Genomic DNA, 15,820 nt, shown 5'->3' with positions numbered 1-15,820 from the left:
GCTTGTGCTTTTGGTATCTCTTCCCCTCTACGAGGTATTTAAGGAGTTTTCCTTTTGGAGACCAGAGGATGTCAGAAATTTGTAAGGCACACTGGCATCTCCAGTACCTCAGAATTTGATGGGTTTTGTTGGAGGGATATTGGGTTTGGGGGTTTTGTTGGTTGGTTGGTTGGTTGGTTGGTTGGTTGGTTTGTTTGTTTTAGGTTTTTGTGAGAGGTTTTTTGGGTTTGGGGGTCTTTTTTTGGATGGTTTTCTTTGGTTAAACTGTATTGTGTCTTTTCAGAAAAAAATGTGCCAAGAAATTAGTTCCTGCTTAAGATGAGTAGGAAGTAGCGCAAACATGAAATACTGGAATTTACCCACATCCTTCTCAGACTAATCCCTGTGTTGGAGTAACCTGGGGGCTTCTGTGAGCTATTTCATTTTGGTTCTTTCCATTATCTGTGTAGCTTCACTGGAAGCATAAGACAGCATGCTTGTGTTTCAGATAGCAGACACAGAAACTGTGTCATCTAACTGCAACTTTGATAATGCTTTGATGTATTGTGTCTATAATGTATTTATCTCTGCTCACTGCATAATATAGACAATAGCTTGAAGATGTGCATTTGTGTTTATTGTAATCTTTTAAAGGCATTCGCCAAAATGTTTTATGGTCAGTGCTGTCATAAAATTAGATCAGTTGATGATTTTCTTCTGTTAAGCTTTTCCTTAATGGGTTGTCTTTTCTTTTTTCCTTTTTTTAACTGTATTAGGCATTACATATTGCATCACCCTCTAATGCAATAGAGCTGTTCTCTATGAGGGAAGTACTCCAAGGGAAATGAAAACATATTCTTTGGGTTCTGTGGTCATGGATGTAGACTACAGCAGATAATTTTATTAATAAGAAATCCTTCTCAGCAAGTTGGAAACAATGAATTTATAATGGAATAGTAAGGAGTACAGGTAGCTTCTTGATGAGACTTTCTTGGAGACATTCTAACCACAGAATGCTAACTGTGCCAGAGCCCGTTTCCCAGCTGCTGCAGGTCAGGGGGCTGGGAAGCAGGGGCAGCAGCTCCCGCACAGAGGTACCTGCGGGGTTTCTGCTTCCTTCTTCCCGCTGTACAGGTGTGCAGTGCCCTGGCGTTTGCATCACCTTCGAGCAGGCTACGGGGCCCGAGGCCGACGTGCAGAGAGAGTGCAGGTGAGGGAGCCCCGCCCGCGCACGCCTCGGATACACTCCCGCCGGCCAGGCACGGCCAGGACCGGCCCCTCGGCCCGGGCGGGGCTCAGCTCTGCCCTCGGCCGGGCTCTGCCCTCGGCCGGGCTCGCCTCCGCCCAGCACCGCGGGAAGGGAGCGGTGCCGTGCCCCGGCCGGCTGCCACCTGCCCGCCCGCTGCTCGCGGAAGGAGCGCAGAGCGGAGCGGCTCCCGGGGGCGGTGCCGTTCCGTGCCGTGCCGTGCTGTGCCGTGCCGTTCCGTTCCGTGTCGTGCCGTGCCGTGCCGTGCTGTGCTGCCTGCGCTGGGCGGGCACCGGCACCGCCCCGCCCGCCGGGCTGCGCGCCCGCGGAGCTGCCCGCGGCCAGCGCCTGCCGCGGGTCCGGCCGCGGCGGGGGCGCCGGTGGCCGCGCCAGTGCCTGCACCGCGCCGTGCCGAGCCGAGCCGTGCCGTGTCGTGTCCTGCCCAGCCGAGCTGTGTCCTGCCGAGCCGTGTCCTGCCCAGCCGAGCCGTGCCGCACCGCGCTGTGCCGTGGCAGCGCCCGCTCCACGCACCGCCGGCCGCCGCGGGCTCCCTTGCGCAGCCACCCGAGGTAGATCGGCGGAGTTTGCTCGGCCGTGAGGAGGCGGCGAGGCCGTGTGAGGCTCTGGACTGCCCCAGAAGTTTGCTGACAGAAACTGTTCCCTTTACTGGCAAAGTCGTCAGGCTCTCCTCAGAGGAATACCCCATTGCCTAAGATGAGTGGCTGTAGGAAGCGGTGTAAGCGGGAAATAATGAAATTTGCCCAGTACCTTCTCAGGCTAATCACAGGTTCTCTTCACACAGGTAATGACTGTTTTTCTCTGTAGTCGAGCTGTTCAGCATGATAACGAGAGAATTGCCTAAGGATAATACAGGGTTGTCATTGTTTTATATTATCATTCCTTTCATCTTATAAATAATAATAAAAGAAGATCTGTGAACTACTTTGTGGCTGAGCATAATGAAAACAGAGCAGAATCTGATGTTGCAGTGTTTAGACAGTCTGACATTCTCTAAGCCTTTACACACACGAACCCAAATTGGGATGTGAGTGTACATGGTTCCACCTGTCCACCTGTATGTGTTAGCAGTACTGCAGAGAAGACACATTGGTCATAAAGGATGAATCTTATGTTTTTTATTTTCACTGTTTCTTGGACTGATATTCTTTGACAAGCACACTACATTCTCTTTCTCGGAGGCTTGGTTTTGCTTATCTAAAGATGTAAATCAGCTGCAATCTGTCAATGGGATGTTGTGGTATCTTGTAGGAAATTGTGAATAACACTTGTGCTTTGCCCTTAAGGAATTTGAAACATAGTGGTTGTCAGCTTTCCTTAGGTAATTTTTCTTCTGTAACCTTGGACTAAGTGTGCAGTACCAGGGAAGGTTTCTAAGCTAGACTGAGCAGATGCTGTAGCTTTCTTATGACTTTGGAAAATATACTTTTCTCCCAATTCAGCATTTTCTGTAGCTGTTCTCAACAGCTGACAAATATGATAACTTACATTATGTCATTCTGTATTTATAAAATAGAATTGTGCTTCTTTCTAGACTTCAGTTACTTTTTTTTTCCCTGGCAGAGTTGCAAGTCCAGCATCAGCAGATGATATCCAGTTATGCTACCACGATCGTTGAGAATTAAAAGCCGTTTATTTAAAGTCATCTGAAAGTTTCAGCTGGTTATTTTAATTTATCTGGTGGTGGTGGTGGTGTGCTGGCTATTTGTGTTGTTTGTTTTGGCACTGATGAAAAGATTTGAGAGCAAAGTTGACCTTATTGGAAGAATTGATGCATGCAATTAATCAGATTTGGGATTACAATGCTATAAAAGTCATAGCACAAACACTGACAATGCATACTTCATAGGATGCTTGTAACTTTTGGAAATCTGACACAGCTTTTTAATAACTTCGAGTGTCTGGTAGCAGAATTTCCCTGCCTTTATTTTCTCTATCATTCCTAGTCTATCGTAGTTTCTCTTTTGTGAACTGCATCAATTCAAATTTTTCTGAAAACACTGGCTTCTTGCTCCTGTGGGTTGCTATGGAAATTAAATAATATATGATGCAAGAAGAAAGATGTGTTAGAAATTCATAGCAATACTCTTTTCACAAAGTCATCCGAGCTTTTCCTTTTCTATCTAGCGAATGATGCACACACTACTCTATTTTTCAGATTGACATTTGTGCTGCAACCTTTCTGAGCTCACAATTCAAAACCATTTCCAAGACTTGCTGTGGATACTGATTCATATGCTATCACTAAAGGAAGTTATTTTTTTTACAAGTAAACAGCACGTATTCGATGATAAAAAGCCAAGTGGAGTGGCCTCAGACGTGTTTCCTTAAAGGCAAGCAAGCAAAAAATCCCCACTCTTAGGAAGAGCTGAGATTCTTCTGAGGAGATTTTCAGTTTGTTTTTACTACAGGTAATGGTATCTTACTACTCTTATTAAGTTAATAGACTTCATCATGTTCAAATGATGTGGCAAATGAGATCAGGATAATGTGGTAATACCTGAAATGCCAAGGAACATAGAGCTCCACTGTTAAGCTCTTGCATAGCCTAGTCCTACTCAGTAACCTCAACTGTTGCAAACCAGTTACTGTTCAGCCTGAAAAATCTAATGCATAATTTATTCTGTTGATAATTAGTTGATAATTAATGAAGATGAATGAGAGAGCCTAGTTGAAAGTGTTAGAAAGTTATACTTTGTATATTAAAGATACTGCTGTTTCTATCTTGAGCATTCAAAAATTTAGGAGAGGTATCAGAAACAAGGTATGTTTATTTAACTTCTTAGAAGCAGACTATCTCCTCACCCAAGTGGCCAATTAATTTCAAAGTGTAAGTGTTTACTAAGAACCACAATGGTAAATGTAATTTAATTTATATGTTGATGGCTCCTGGTTTCTTTTTCAGGTGTTCCTTAGTATTTAAATTATACTTAATAGTTTGGAACTACACTTTCTTGAAAATACTTGCACTGAGTCCAATCCATCCCTTTGTCCTGTATGGGTAGGCATGTTGAATATATACTTAATCTACACATTTGCACAAGCTGTGCTGCAGCTGGTGTGATTACATTGATCAGAAAACAAAACAAAGTAATATGGGAGGGAGACTGGGTTTACTGGCTAAGGGGCCTGGCTAAGGAGTCACTGTTGATTACTGGTGCCATAGCTTGTGTTTCATAACCATTTATAGCACTACAGACCTGTTCTGTGGTGAATCTAAATGTTTAAAATAAAAATGGTCTCATATAGCTGTCTGTAATAATACATAAGCCTGGACTTGTACTTCATAGTCCACTCAGCTGGAACCAATATTAATGAAACTACCCCCTTGCTTGAAGGTAAATGCTGTATAAATCTTTACAATGGGTTTTAAGTGGCACTCTCTGCATGAATACATCCAGATCTCTCTCAATTATTTTTTTTTACAGCAAGTCACTATGATTGATAGCAAAATGTAGTGAAAAGAAATAGTCTTTTAAACAAAGTTTTTAGCATGATTTCCGTTATATAATAAGTTGATGTGTTTCCACAAGTGAAACATATTTCCTCACTGAAGATGGCAAACCAAATATCATACCAATCCATACTTTGTTGCCTCCTGCCTCTTGACTTGCAAGCACCTGGTCTTTGAAACACTGTCATAAAATCTTGGCACTGCTCTTGAGAAAGTTTTAGTTTTTGGATGCAACATGGATTTCTATATTATAAATAACAAAATGAATAATTTTGAGATCAAGAAGTAGGTCACACTATTTTAAAATGGAGGAAAAGTGATTGCAGAGCAACGGCCATGAAATTTTTCTTAACCATCACAACTGATGAAAGATTAAAGAGATGATAGAACCAAAACCACTATTGAATTCAGTGGTAGATTTTCACAATTACATCCCTTTCAGGCATGTTTTTATTAAATGTCTGATATGACCTATAGGAGGCCAGATTTTACAGGACAGATTCAAATTCCCAGTTAGCATATTTGTATGCAGGGAATGAAGTGGAGAACAGCCCTGGCTGTGAAATTGCACTCTCTCCAACAAACTGGTTATCTCACTCTTCTAGGCTTTTGTAGATTAGGTTAGGGATTGATGTGGGGTTTTTTGTCTTCTTTAGATTTTTCTGGAGATTTTGTTTGTTTCTTTGTTTTTGAATCTCAAGGTTGATGAAATTGGTGTAAAGTAGTATTTATTTTTTCTTAGGTAAAAAAAAGCAAACTATTTAGTGAATGCAGCTTGTACTTCCTGCTGGCATGTTCTTTGATAAAACAGATTTCCAAAGGTAGTCTCTAGTCCTTCATTTTGCCTTTTTTTGCACAGAAATGTTTTCTGGCCTACTGCCAAGAGGAATATATCATCTGAGCATAGCTCTGAAGCTGTGGGAGTCCTCACAACTCTACTCCTCTGACTGTCCTATTTCATGTGCTTATCACTGCCAAAAGCCTGAGACTGTTTAGGACAGTAGATTATTCTGAATTCCTTCATGGGCTACTCCTTGGTAAATCCAAGAGGAATCACCTTTTTTGAATGCTGGTCCCTTGACTTCTATGGTGCATAATATAAGAAGTAGAATAAATTAAAAGACAAAAATGATGCAAAATATCAAAATAATCTTTAAAAATATGAGACAAAGAGAGCAGATAAAAAGACTGTTCCCCTTTTTATGCAAACAGGATATAACATAAAATTATTTTAAAAGGACCTTTTATCTTGAAGATGTTACGGAAAACCTAAAATGTCAACATCTATAGGAAAACAGGTTGAATGTGTTTCCAAATGCCTTTTTTATTGCTGAAATATTTCTTTCTTCTTTTTTCTTAATACCAAATCAGTATTATTCATGAACCTAATTAGTCTTTTTTCATTTATTTTTAATGGGAAAGAATTCCAGATTCAAGGTCAGAATCTCTTGGCTGTTGCCTATGAGGTAGTTTGAACCTCTGGGGTTTCAGAAACTTTTCCTATACAGAGGTGCAGTGATCTCTCTATAGATAATTTTACAAGTTATAATGTACAAGAGTGAAATATTTGCCACATCCTGTTTTGGAAAAGAAGTCTCATTAATTTAAAATAAACCATTCCAGATTTCACTTGAAATTCTGCATTGTACTTTATGCTTGCTCAGTTTTCTGATTAGGACTAGCAACTTTTGCAGGTGCTGTCTTGTTATTCATCTCCCTCTCAGAGAAATTCCTTCAGTGGAAGGGTGTGGTGGATACTGAATGGGATATCCCACTGGTTACAGTGGGATTTCGAGTAGGTTTCATTCACTACCTGACAGAGTTGTTTGAGTATAAAATATCAGACTTTGAAAGAAAAATACCTGAAAAAATACCATCCAACCAACCAAAATTTTGTTGTTGTTCTTGTTGTTAGCTCTTGTTAAATATATTTGGAGAATTTTGCCCGAGTCCTCCTGTAATGTTTCTAGGATTTTTCATTTATTGCACTGTTGAATACCTGGCTTTTGAAATTACTTTTATATTATGCTATTCCTCTATGTATTATCACTCCAATAGGCATTTTATTTAGAATAGACTGTAGTACAGAAAGTGCTCTGAGACAAAAGACCAAGATGTATTGAGCTTAGTTGCAGGCAATGTGAAATATACTCTAGGAAAAGCTGAGAATGCCTTAACTTACTGTACTTGAAATGCGTTCTGCTTCAAATTGGAAAAAATTAAAAATATTTGGTTTGTTCCCTCAAAAAACCAATCCTACCTATATGCCTCTCACATGCTGCAGATTTACTGTGAACTTTCATCAATTTTGTAGAAAATTGCTCAGATTTCAAGTAGTATGATTTGTTACAAAATGTGTTATAACAAATTACCTTTAAGCACTCAAAAATTATAAATTTTTCCCTCATCAGAAATGGGTCTACACAGACTGCCTTTGCTCTTCGTGATTTGCAATTCAGTGTTGTGCAAAGTGTTTCAGCTTCAAGTTCTATAATCCTGCATATTTGAGATAGACTGAACTTCACAGATGCATGAAGCAGTAGTGGATACCTTGAAGTGGGGCATCTAAAGTCAATACCCTTATCTTTAAACATATTCTCATGAATATTTTTAAATATTTGACTCAAATGTCCCATGTTTTTCAGGCATTAACATCATATAACCTATTTAAAGATTTTTTCCAGATTGTTCCAAAAGAGCCCTCACTGAATTCTTAAGGCTTCTTATGTTGTGTTAATTGGAAAAGGACAAAGTTAGCATGCTGCATACCATTTATGTTGAAAAAATTGAGGCTTTACTCTCTCATTCCAAGTTTGACTCTTAATTAAAATGATAGATACAGTTCATCTTTTCTTGCAAATGACACATTGGAAAGCATTCTATAGTCATCATTAACAATCTTCCCTTTGGAAGTTCTACTGTTCTTGTAAGAGTCCAAACTCCTGATGCCATTTATAAATATAGTATTAATAATTCATCTGTACATAAGGCACAGCTCTTGATAATATGCTTTAAAATACTCTTAAAAGAACTTTAAAAAAGTTACCAAATCCTGCAGACAAAATGTTGGAAAATGGCAGCATTAGGACTGTCTCAGCCTTGTACAATATAATACAGTTCTTCACTGTGTGTATACTTTTCATTTAACCGTTGCACAGGGTAGCTAGGAGTATAGAAGCAGCTAGGAGAAGGATGTATTTAGATTAGAAATTTGGGTGCAAACTGAAATAAACACAATTTTGGAATGCACAGACTTGTTTTTTGGTTGTTATGTTTTTGCTCCTTTTATAAGGAATTTCTACTGTAGACAGACATTATACAATGATTCTCAAAGACATTAAAATGACAGATAAAATTCAATGTAACGTAAAATGAAGTGGTACGTGCTGGACAAAATGAGCTTTATGTCTGAATGGATGGGCAGTGAGCTTACTGCTGACCAGGAATGAAACCCTGAAAAAACAGAGGCTGAAAAACCTGTGAAACTCCTTACTAAAGGGTGTTGTCAGCGCAAAAAGTTCTACATGAGTCCAGAGGGACCAGCTAGGTAAAGAGTTGGAAAACAAACCTGTTGGGAGACGCTGTCTAGATTAAACATGTTAGAATTTCCCTGAGATGAATGTAGTCCATGGCTATAAAAGTGTTAGTAGAAAATGTTCTAAGTGCTTCTCCTGTTTCTTGTTTTCACTGGGCATACACTGACGGCTGTTGGTGAAGAGAGGATATTGAGCTAGAAGGATCCTTAGTCTAAGCCAATATGGCCGTTCCTCTGTTTTTAGATTGCTAACCTGCATTCAAAAAAGGTGATTCCTGAATTTACCAAGGAGCAGCCCTTGAAAGAGTTCAGAATAATCTACTGTCCAGAACAGTCTCAGACTTGTGGCAGGGATAGGCATATGAAATGGGACCGTCAGAGGAGAACAGTTGTGAGGCCTCCCACACCTGTGCTCAGATGACATATTCCTCTTGGCAGTAGGCCAGGAAGCATTTCTGTGCAAAAAAAAAAAAAAGCAAAATGAAGGACTAGAGACTGCCTCTGGTAATCTGTTTTATCAAAGAACATGCCATCAGAAAGTCCAGCCTGCATTTACTAATTGGTTAGGGGTTTTTTTTTTGCCTAAGAAGGATGTGAAGCCTTTCATAAATGCTACTTTACATCAGTTTCATCAGTCTTGAGATTTCAAAACAAACAAAAACCCAATCACAAAAGTCAAAATAAACTTCTCTGGGGTTAAGATGTTTTCACTGTTTCATTCAGCAGTTGTATTCCTGCCTCTTTTTGTTCTCAACTAAGTGATTTCACCTGAGCACCTTCCTGCAATGACCAGAAGTTTAAAGCAGGTAGATTAAATGGAGTTATAAACTGAATATGAAGTCAACTGAAATAGTTTTTCAGACAGTGTTTTTACAGATTGCTAATAAGAATCACTTCATGTTTTTTTTTAATATCTTGTGTTTGTTAGGCTTCACATATGGAATAGCCTTAGGATAAGTTCTATGAACTAGTCCATAGGAAAGTGTATGTGGATATACTTTTTTTTCCTGTAGTATTAAATACCCTGAAAAGGGATTAGAAACTCTAATGATGAATAAAAATGAGTATCATATAAAGCAGGGCTAGCTAAGGAAGATGGGTGCATGCTATCAGTATCAGTGTCAATTGCTGATCATTCTAATGGAGGTTTTAAAACCCCAATATTTTTGGACCTGCTTCATAGCTTTATTTTTGGCAGTTAAGGGAAAGATGCAAGCTGGGAATAAAAATGAGAAACCATGACAATCTCATTCACCCAAATAGGATGATGTATGTACATTTAGTAACTTTCAGTAATAGTGTGTATTTTAACTTTTAGTTTCATGGATTCCCTGTCTTCCAAACTGGGATAACCACATGTTCATACGTAACAGTCTGCAAGGGCTATCCTAAATCTGAGCCTGTATTAGCAGAAAGTAATATTAAATATATTTTCTTAACATATTTAATATTTGAATTCTGTAAGGACATTAGCGATAGACAATGGCCAGTTCAATACCATGTCTGGATAAAAAGTTAATGGCCAAGCTGGAAAATAGCAGTGGTATGTTGGCTTGGAAGTACATGGGCACTGAGCTACCTGCCCACAGCACTTCAGTCTTTAACTAGTAGTTCTGTGTGACTGGCTCTGATACAGCCAAACAGAAACAGTAGAACTGATAAAACTTAATGCTGCTTTGTGGCTGGTGAATGCCAATCTTATGTCCCATTACACTGGCAGTCACCTGTTTATAGGCAATAACACAGTGACCCTGGTTGTCACATCACCTCTGTTCTCTTTCCTGGTGGTGTGATGGTCTTTACTTGCTTTACTGTGTTTTCAGACCAAATTAATTTGTAACATTTATATTTTCTGTGTATAACCCAGTTAATTTGAATTCCACTTATAGATTTTTATGTCTCTGAATTGGATATTGACTCATGAACTCTTCACTTGCCTCCTGTCTCTTCATGATGACAGCCTGTCATAGAAGACAATGCAATTCACTCCAATACTTCTTTCATTTCCAAATATGAAATACTGACTTTTAAAGTAATTTAAAATCAAACAAACAAATTAAAAACTGTCTGAAATAAAACTCCTGAACTTTTCACTGCAAAAAGCTGCCAAAATTGGATCAATTATTTTTTAAATATTAACTAAGATTTTACCTTTATATTCTATTTTAAAATGCAAATGTATGTCTTTGTATTTTTATCTGAAATCTGTATCATGGTGCAAATATGTATACACTTAGACCAAGGGGGTTTACTCCCCTGACATGTTTCAAAAAATTAAAAATTATTTTATTTTGTAAACTTCCTTTTTAAAGCTACAGCAGGTAGTCTAGGGGGTCCTGCTACTGTGGGTTTCTGCTAATATTGAACATTTTGAACATACAACATTTATAGATTATTATTAGATTCCTGCAGTATTGAACTCTAACTTGTTTTAGTTCTGCATTTGAAGTTCTATTCCAAATAATATAGATGCCATAGTTTTATAAATTAAGTTTGTCATTACTGTTTCTTCAGACTACATAAACTTAAAGTAAGCATATACAATACATGGTGTGTGTGTGTCAAATAGGCTCTTTATCTTTTAAAACTGATAGCAATTTGATTTACCTTCTTGAGCTTTTTATGGAGTCCCCATCTAGGCAGTGTGATCAATTTTAAATATAAAAGTGTTTGGGATGGAGAGGAAAAAAAATCTGTTTTCATCAACAGCCATACTCCATTAGTTTAAGAAACTGAATAAATATGAAAAGAGGTACTAGATTTTGTGTCTGTTAGTCCGGTTTTTGTCAGCAGATTTGTAATTTTTTAAATACCCTTTATGAGGCATGTGAATAAAGTCAGCATTTAGAATTTGTGCAGTGCAGACCTTTCTGTGACAGCTATTGTAAACATCATTTAATTTCAGGGAAAAAGGTGACAGTTGATCATTTATATTTGATTTATAGTAACACTTGTAAAGGTCAGCAGAAAATAGATTCCTTAGTCAACTATAAAAATAGGAATTAGGCTCTTTTGTCATTTACTTCTCAAAAGTTTGTCCATAGATTTTTTATTCCAGTCGCTACATTTCATTATGTTAGTTGAAGAATTTCTTTAAAAATCCCAGGTCAGGTTTTCCCCTCAGATGATTTCCTTTGGACAAGGGCATGATGTAATTTTGGGGGCTCTGGTTTCTTCAGCACTTAAAAACTGAGAGCTGCTGGTCAAATGGGATGCAGACACACAGATGCATCCACTTGGGGCCAAAAAAATTGGGTTAATTTCTAATCAATTAGAGTACACAGAGTATGGGTGCATACACCTAAGACAATCAACTGTTGTTGATTATTTAGATTATCTTCGATTATGTACAAATTATGATTTTTACCTTTATAAAAATATATATTTAAAATTTATAAGTACACCCAGTTTTAAATAAACCCCTCTTCTCTACAATGTTAGTTTTCACTTACAAGTTTTAAATGTGCTCATATCAGCATCTCTCAGGTACAATCAGTACTCTTACCATCTAATTCACTATCAGTGATGCCTATGGAATCCACCACAGTAAACAGTGAAATCTGCAGAGCCTTCTGTGGCAAACGCATCTGAAATTTTTTCATTACTGTCAATGTGAGGCTAATGATTATATATGTTTAGTCAATTTCCCCAAATTATCATATGTTTGTTCCCAGACAAACAAATATTAAGCAACAATGATAAGCTGTTTCAAATTGCTGTACTGCAGCCTAACACAAGTTTTGTAAGCTGCTTCCATTACTGCTTCAGAAAAGGAGTTAAAGCATAAGAGAAATGTAAGGAATTGTCTTCATGAGAAGATTTAATTGAAATTAAGTAAAACTGTTACATTGCAGAAAAATCAGAACTGATCTCATTTTGATTTAGCATAATTCATTTCTCAAGGAAATGAAACCAAATTCTATTTTAATTCTGAATGAGTGGGTCTCAGCAGTGACTGAATTAATCTTAACTATTCCACCTTACTGATAATTAATAATTAACTTCCCTGAGTTGCATATGTGTACAGCTCCTCAGGATTCCTGAAAAGGCATAAGGGCTTTTTACTGAGGACAAGAAAATTTTTAAGTTATTCAATCAGCTAATAACTTTTAAAAATGTAACCAAATGAAGAAAATTAGATAAAACTTAATGTCAGGAGAACAGGAAATATAAAATAAGACTGTAAGGAAAATTAGGGCTGAGGGTAAGGAGAGAGAATGGAGGAGAAAGAAGAGCACAAGTGACACTAGTAAATAAAAATGTACATTTATGCACAGCCTCTGATACCTCTTTGTTATTGTGTATCAGATTCATCCTTGGTGTAAAGCTGCAGGCAAATCTGTACCAATGAAGAGTTTGGTCTGAGAGAAATATTTAATGGACAGCATGGTGTCATGTCGTCGCTCTCAGCACTCTGAACCTCTAGCATTGAAGGCAAAATTTTTACATTGTAGAAATATTTATTCCTTCAAAATTGGGCTGATTTTTGAGTCCAGTAAGTTGCAACAGTAACTGAAATGCATGTTGGGGAAGACAGAGGTGATGGTGGCTGACAGTCACTACTCACTTTCAGTTTAATGTATCTGTTACCCTGACTGCTGGTTTTGGAAGTTTCATTGCTATTCAGGCACTCTCCCTCTTGTCACACACAGGTGAATTTAAGTGCTGCAACATCCCCTGTGTTCACGTTCACAATGCTCTGAAACTTTAATGCTGAGTGACAGATGGGAATAGGAACAGCAGGGCATTCCTGCCCTGTGAAGACTTACCAGATGAAGTGCTTGAAGCTCCTCAAATAACTGCTGTAGTCTATTGTGAGAAACTAATTGGATTGTATGTATTGCTTACAGGAAGTTCTGGACTGATCTATTAAATTACCTACCTGTTGTCTGTATAGTATCGTACTGTGACAGTAATTGAAATGTCGTCCTGTTGAGACAGTGTAGGACTAAGGCCAGTCCTTCCATGAGTAGTCTGCTGAGATGTTTTCATCAATCAAGTTGTACCATGTAGTAAAAAGGTATCCTTTTTCATCAAGGGGGAAACTACCCTTCAAAAAGCAATAGAATTCTTGTAAATATACTGGAGTGGGTCCGGCTGAGGGTGACAAGGATGATTAAGGGAGTGGAGCATCTCTCTTATGAGGAATGACTGGGGGAACTGGACCTGTGCAGCCTCAAGAAGAGACCGTTCAGAGGGGACCTCATCAGTGTCTCTAAGGGAGGGTGTCAGAATCATGGAGTAGGGTTCTGCTTGGTGGTGCCAAGAAACAGGACAAGAGGCAATGGGCAGAAGCTGATGCCCAGGAAATTCCATCTGAATATGAGGAAGGACTTACTGTGTATGTGACTGCACGTGGAACAGGCTGCCCAGAGAGGTTTTGGAGTCTCCCTCACTGGAGATACTCAAGAGCTGTCTGGACACAGCTCTGTGCTATGTGCTCTGGGATGGCCCTGCTTGTGCAGGGAGGTTGGACCACTGTGGTCCCTCCCAACCTGATCCATTCTGTGATCCACCTTAACAGTCTAAGTGGGCAGTTTGCTGTGTGTGTCCCCCATTTACAAAATTAGTAGTAGTATTCTTATCTCCTATCTTACCAGGTAGAGTTCATCAGTAAAGAGAGCCATGTAATGATAGAAAATAGAGTGTTTACATTTTTCAGTAAAAATTTTATGCTGACTGTTTACTTTTAGCTGTATTGCTGCTGATCAAAGTCAGAAAATTTAGGTTTGAGATTTTCTTTCTACTATGGCTTACTTGTAAGATAAACATACACTGTGACATTGTATGTATGACTGTATGAACAGCAACAACAAATTTTTACAATACTGTTCTTTCCAAACAATATAACATTTTAGTTTATATTTTGCGCTACTACTTTTTTTTTCAGATTTACTTAACCTGCATCAATTACCAGGTCCGTATTGCGCCGTAGCTACTTAAGAAATACCACCAAAGTGTATACCTGAGGGTGAAGCATTCCACACTTAAATAGACTCAGTTCTGTTACTACATCTATACCTTACCTGGAGGTGCATTGGCTTTAGAATCTGACAGGGCAAAGGGTGAGAGGCAGAAATAGTTGCACCACAGTGAATTGAAAAAGTGAAGTAAACATCATGGTGTGCCTGTGGATCTGGGAGCTGTGAAGGGAAATGTGCAATGCTGGAGCTTTAGCCAGCTGGGCCGTGGAGGAGCAGAATTTGAAGGAAGAAGCCTTCAAACACATATAGTTGTATCTAGAGGGCACTGGGAAGGTAGTGGAAATACCCTGCTTCATGTTTCTGCCCACTTACAGGCTGAGCAGAAGAGCCTTGCTGCACTCACAGCTCCCTGCAGATTGAATATGGCATAGGAAGAAATGCTGAAGGTCAGTAGTTAGGAGATGAGTAGGGCTCAGCTTAGATTTTTCCTAATTATTTCTGTGCATTTAAACATCACTTATTTTGTCTCCTTACAGGATAGGTTTGTACTCACAAAACTGATACTATATACTAAAATTTCAAATTTTTTTAAAATAATTTTTTTAATTAATAGTCTTGAAAATAAATATTTTTCTTCACAGTGGCACCTATATATATAGCTTTGCTTTTACTACTTTCTGTTAAGTCTAGGAAATTCAGGCCTTGTAGTACTCAAAAATGTACAGTCCCCCTACTATAAGAGTTCTGTATGGTCGCTCTTCAGGTTTTTTTTATACTTCTGTAATAATTCAGAACATTTTGTTTGCTTTTTTTCATACCTGCTGCTAAGCTAATGTTTTCTTAGACCTATGAATTACAAGAGTATGTTTCTATTTTTCAGTACTTGTAGTCTGTCTTGATTCACCACCCTATGGTGTGAGGTAAAATTGGTTTTCCTACCTGCCTTATATTGGTGCTTTGTTTCATCTGCCTGCTGTCTTTGATCACTTCATCCCTGGTCACTGAGTTCTGTGTGGTGCTTCTGCAGTTCTTCTACTAACACTTCACTGAGTATCACCAGTGGATTTTTCTAGCTTCGTTGTTCATCTCGTGTTTCTGGACACTTATGAATCTGCTGAACATTTGGAGCTTTGACATTTGCCTTCTAGGGACTCCTTCACTGTAACTTTCCTCTGATGTGATGTCACTGCCTGTAACTACTGCATTTCCTGCCTTTGCCTTTTTTTTGGTTTTTAAATGTATCATTAAAGGCTGGAAGACTCATAAAAGTAGTACATCCAAATCAAGTGGTCATACACATCCTGAAAGGGAACTGATGCCTGAGACCTGCCTCAAAAGATCAGTGATCTCCTTACAACCAGTTCACTGCTTCCACTCATTTGTTTAAAAGAATTGAAAACTCTTGGCATTTTTTGACCTTTTCTCTTTGCTTTCTACTAGAATAACAAGGTATTAAAACACATTACTAGTGCAGAGTGTATCTATGTAAGCCACTGTGAATTTCTTCTAAACAGAACAAGAGGAATGACTGTTGCTCCAGTGCTTTGTGAGACTCAGTAATGCCTTTGAAGAGATTCTTCCATGCTACTGGCAATCATTAAGATCAGTCATTCTAAAACAGCACTTGGTTGACTAGATAGAAAGTGAAACTGATTTGAGACTTT

The 15,820-nt window shown here is 38.6% G+C and overlaps 1 protein-coding gene across 3 annotated transcripts in view; it reads left to right on the top strand.

The window, feature by feature from the left end:
- Nucleotides 1–15,820, top strand: part of KCNIP4 (potassium voltage-gated channel interacting protein 4) — a 384,901-nt gene that overhangs the window by 101,244 nt on the left and 267,837 nt on the right. Inside the window, exon 1 of one of the 3 annotated variants that reach the window (XM_030947766.1) lies at nt 1,654–2,027. The exons of the other annotated variants lie outside the window; for them this stretch is intronic. Within the exon in view, the coding sequence (XP_030803626.1) occupies nt 1,940–2,027 (88 nt within the window). The 5' untranslated portion in view covers nt 1,654–1,939. Of the gene's footprint in view, nt 1–1,653; nt 2,028–15,820 lie in introns of those variants that run through there. 3 annotated transcript variants of the gene reach the window in all.

This window comes from Camarhynchus parvulus, chromosome 4 (assembly GCF_901933205.1).
Source record: "Camarhynchus parvulus chromosome 4, STF_HiC, whole genome shotgun sequence".
NCBI lineage: Eukaryota > Metazoa > Chordata > Aves > Passeriformes > Thraupidae > Camarhynchus > Camarhynchus parvulus.
This window is presented reverse-complemented; position numbering and strand designations above follow the sequence as displayed.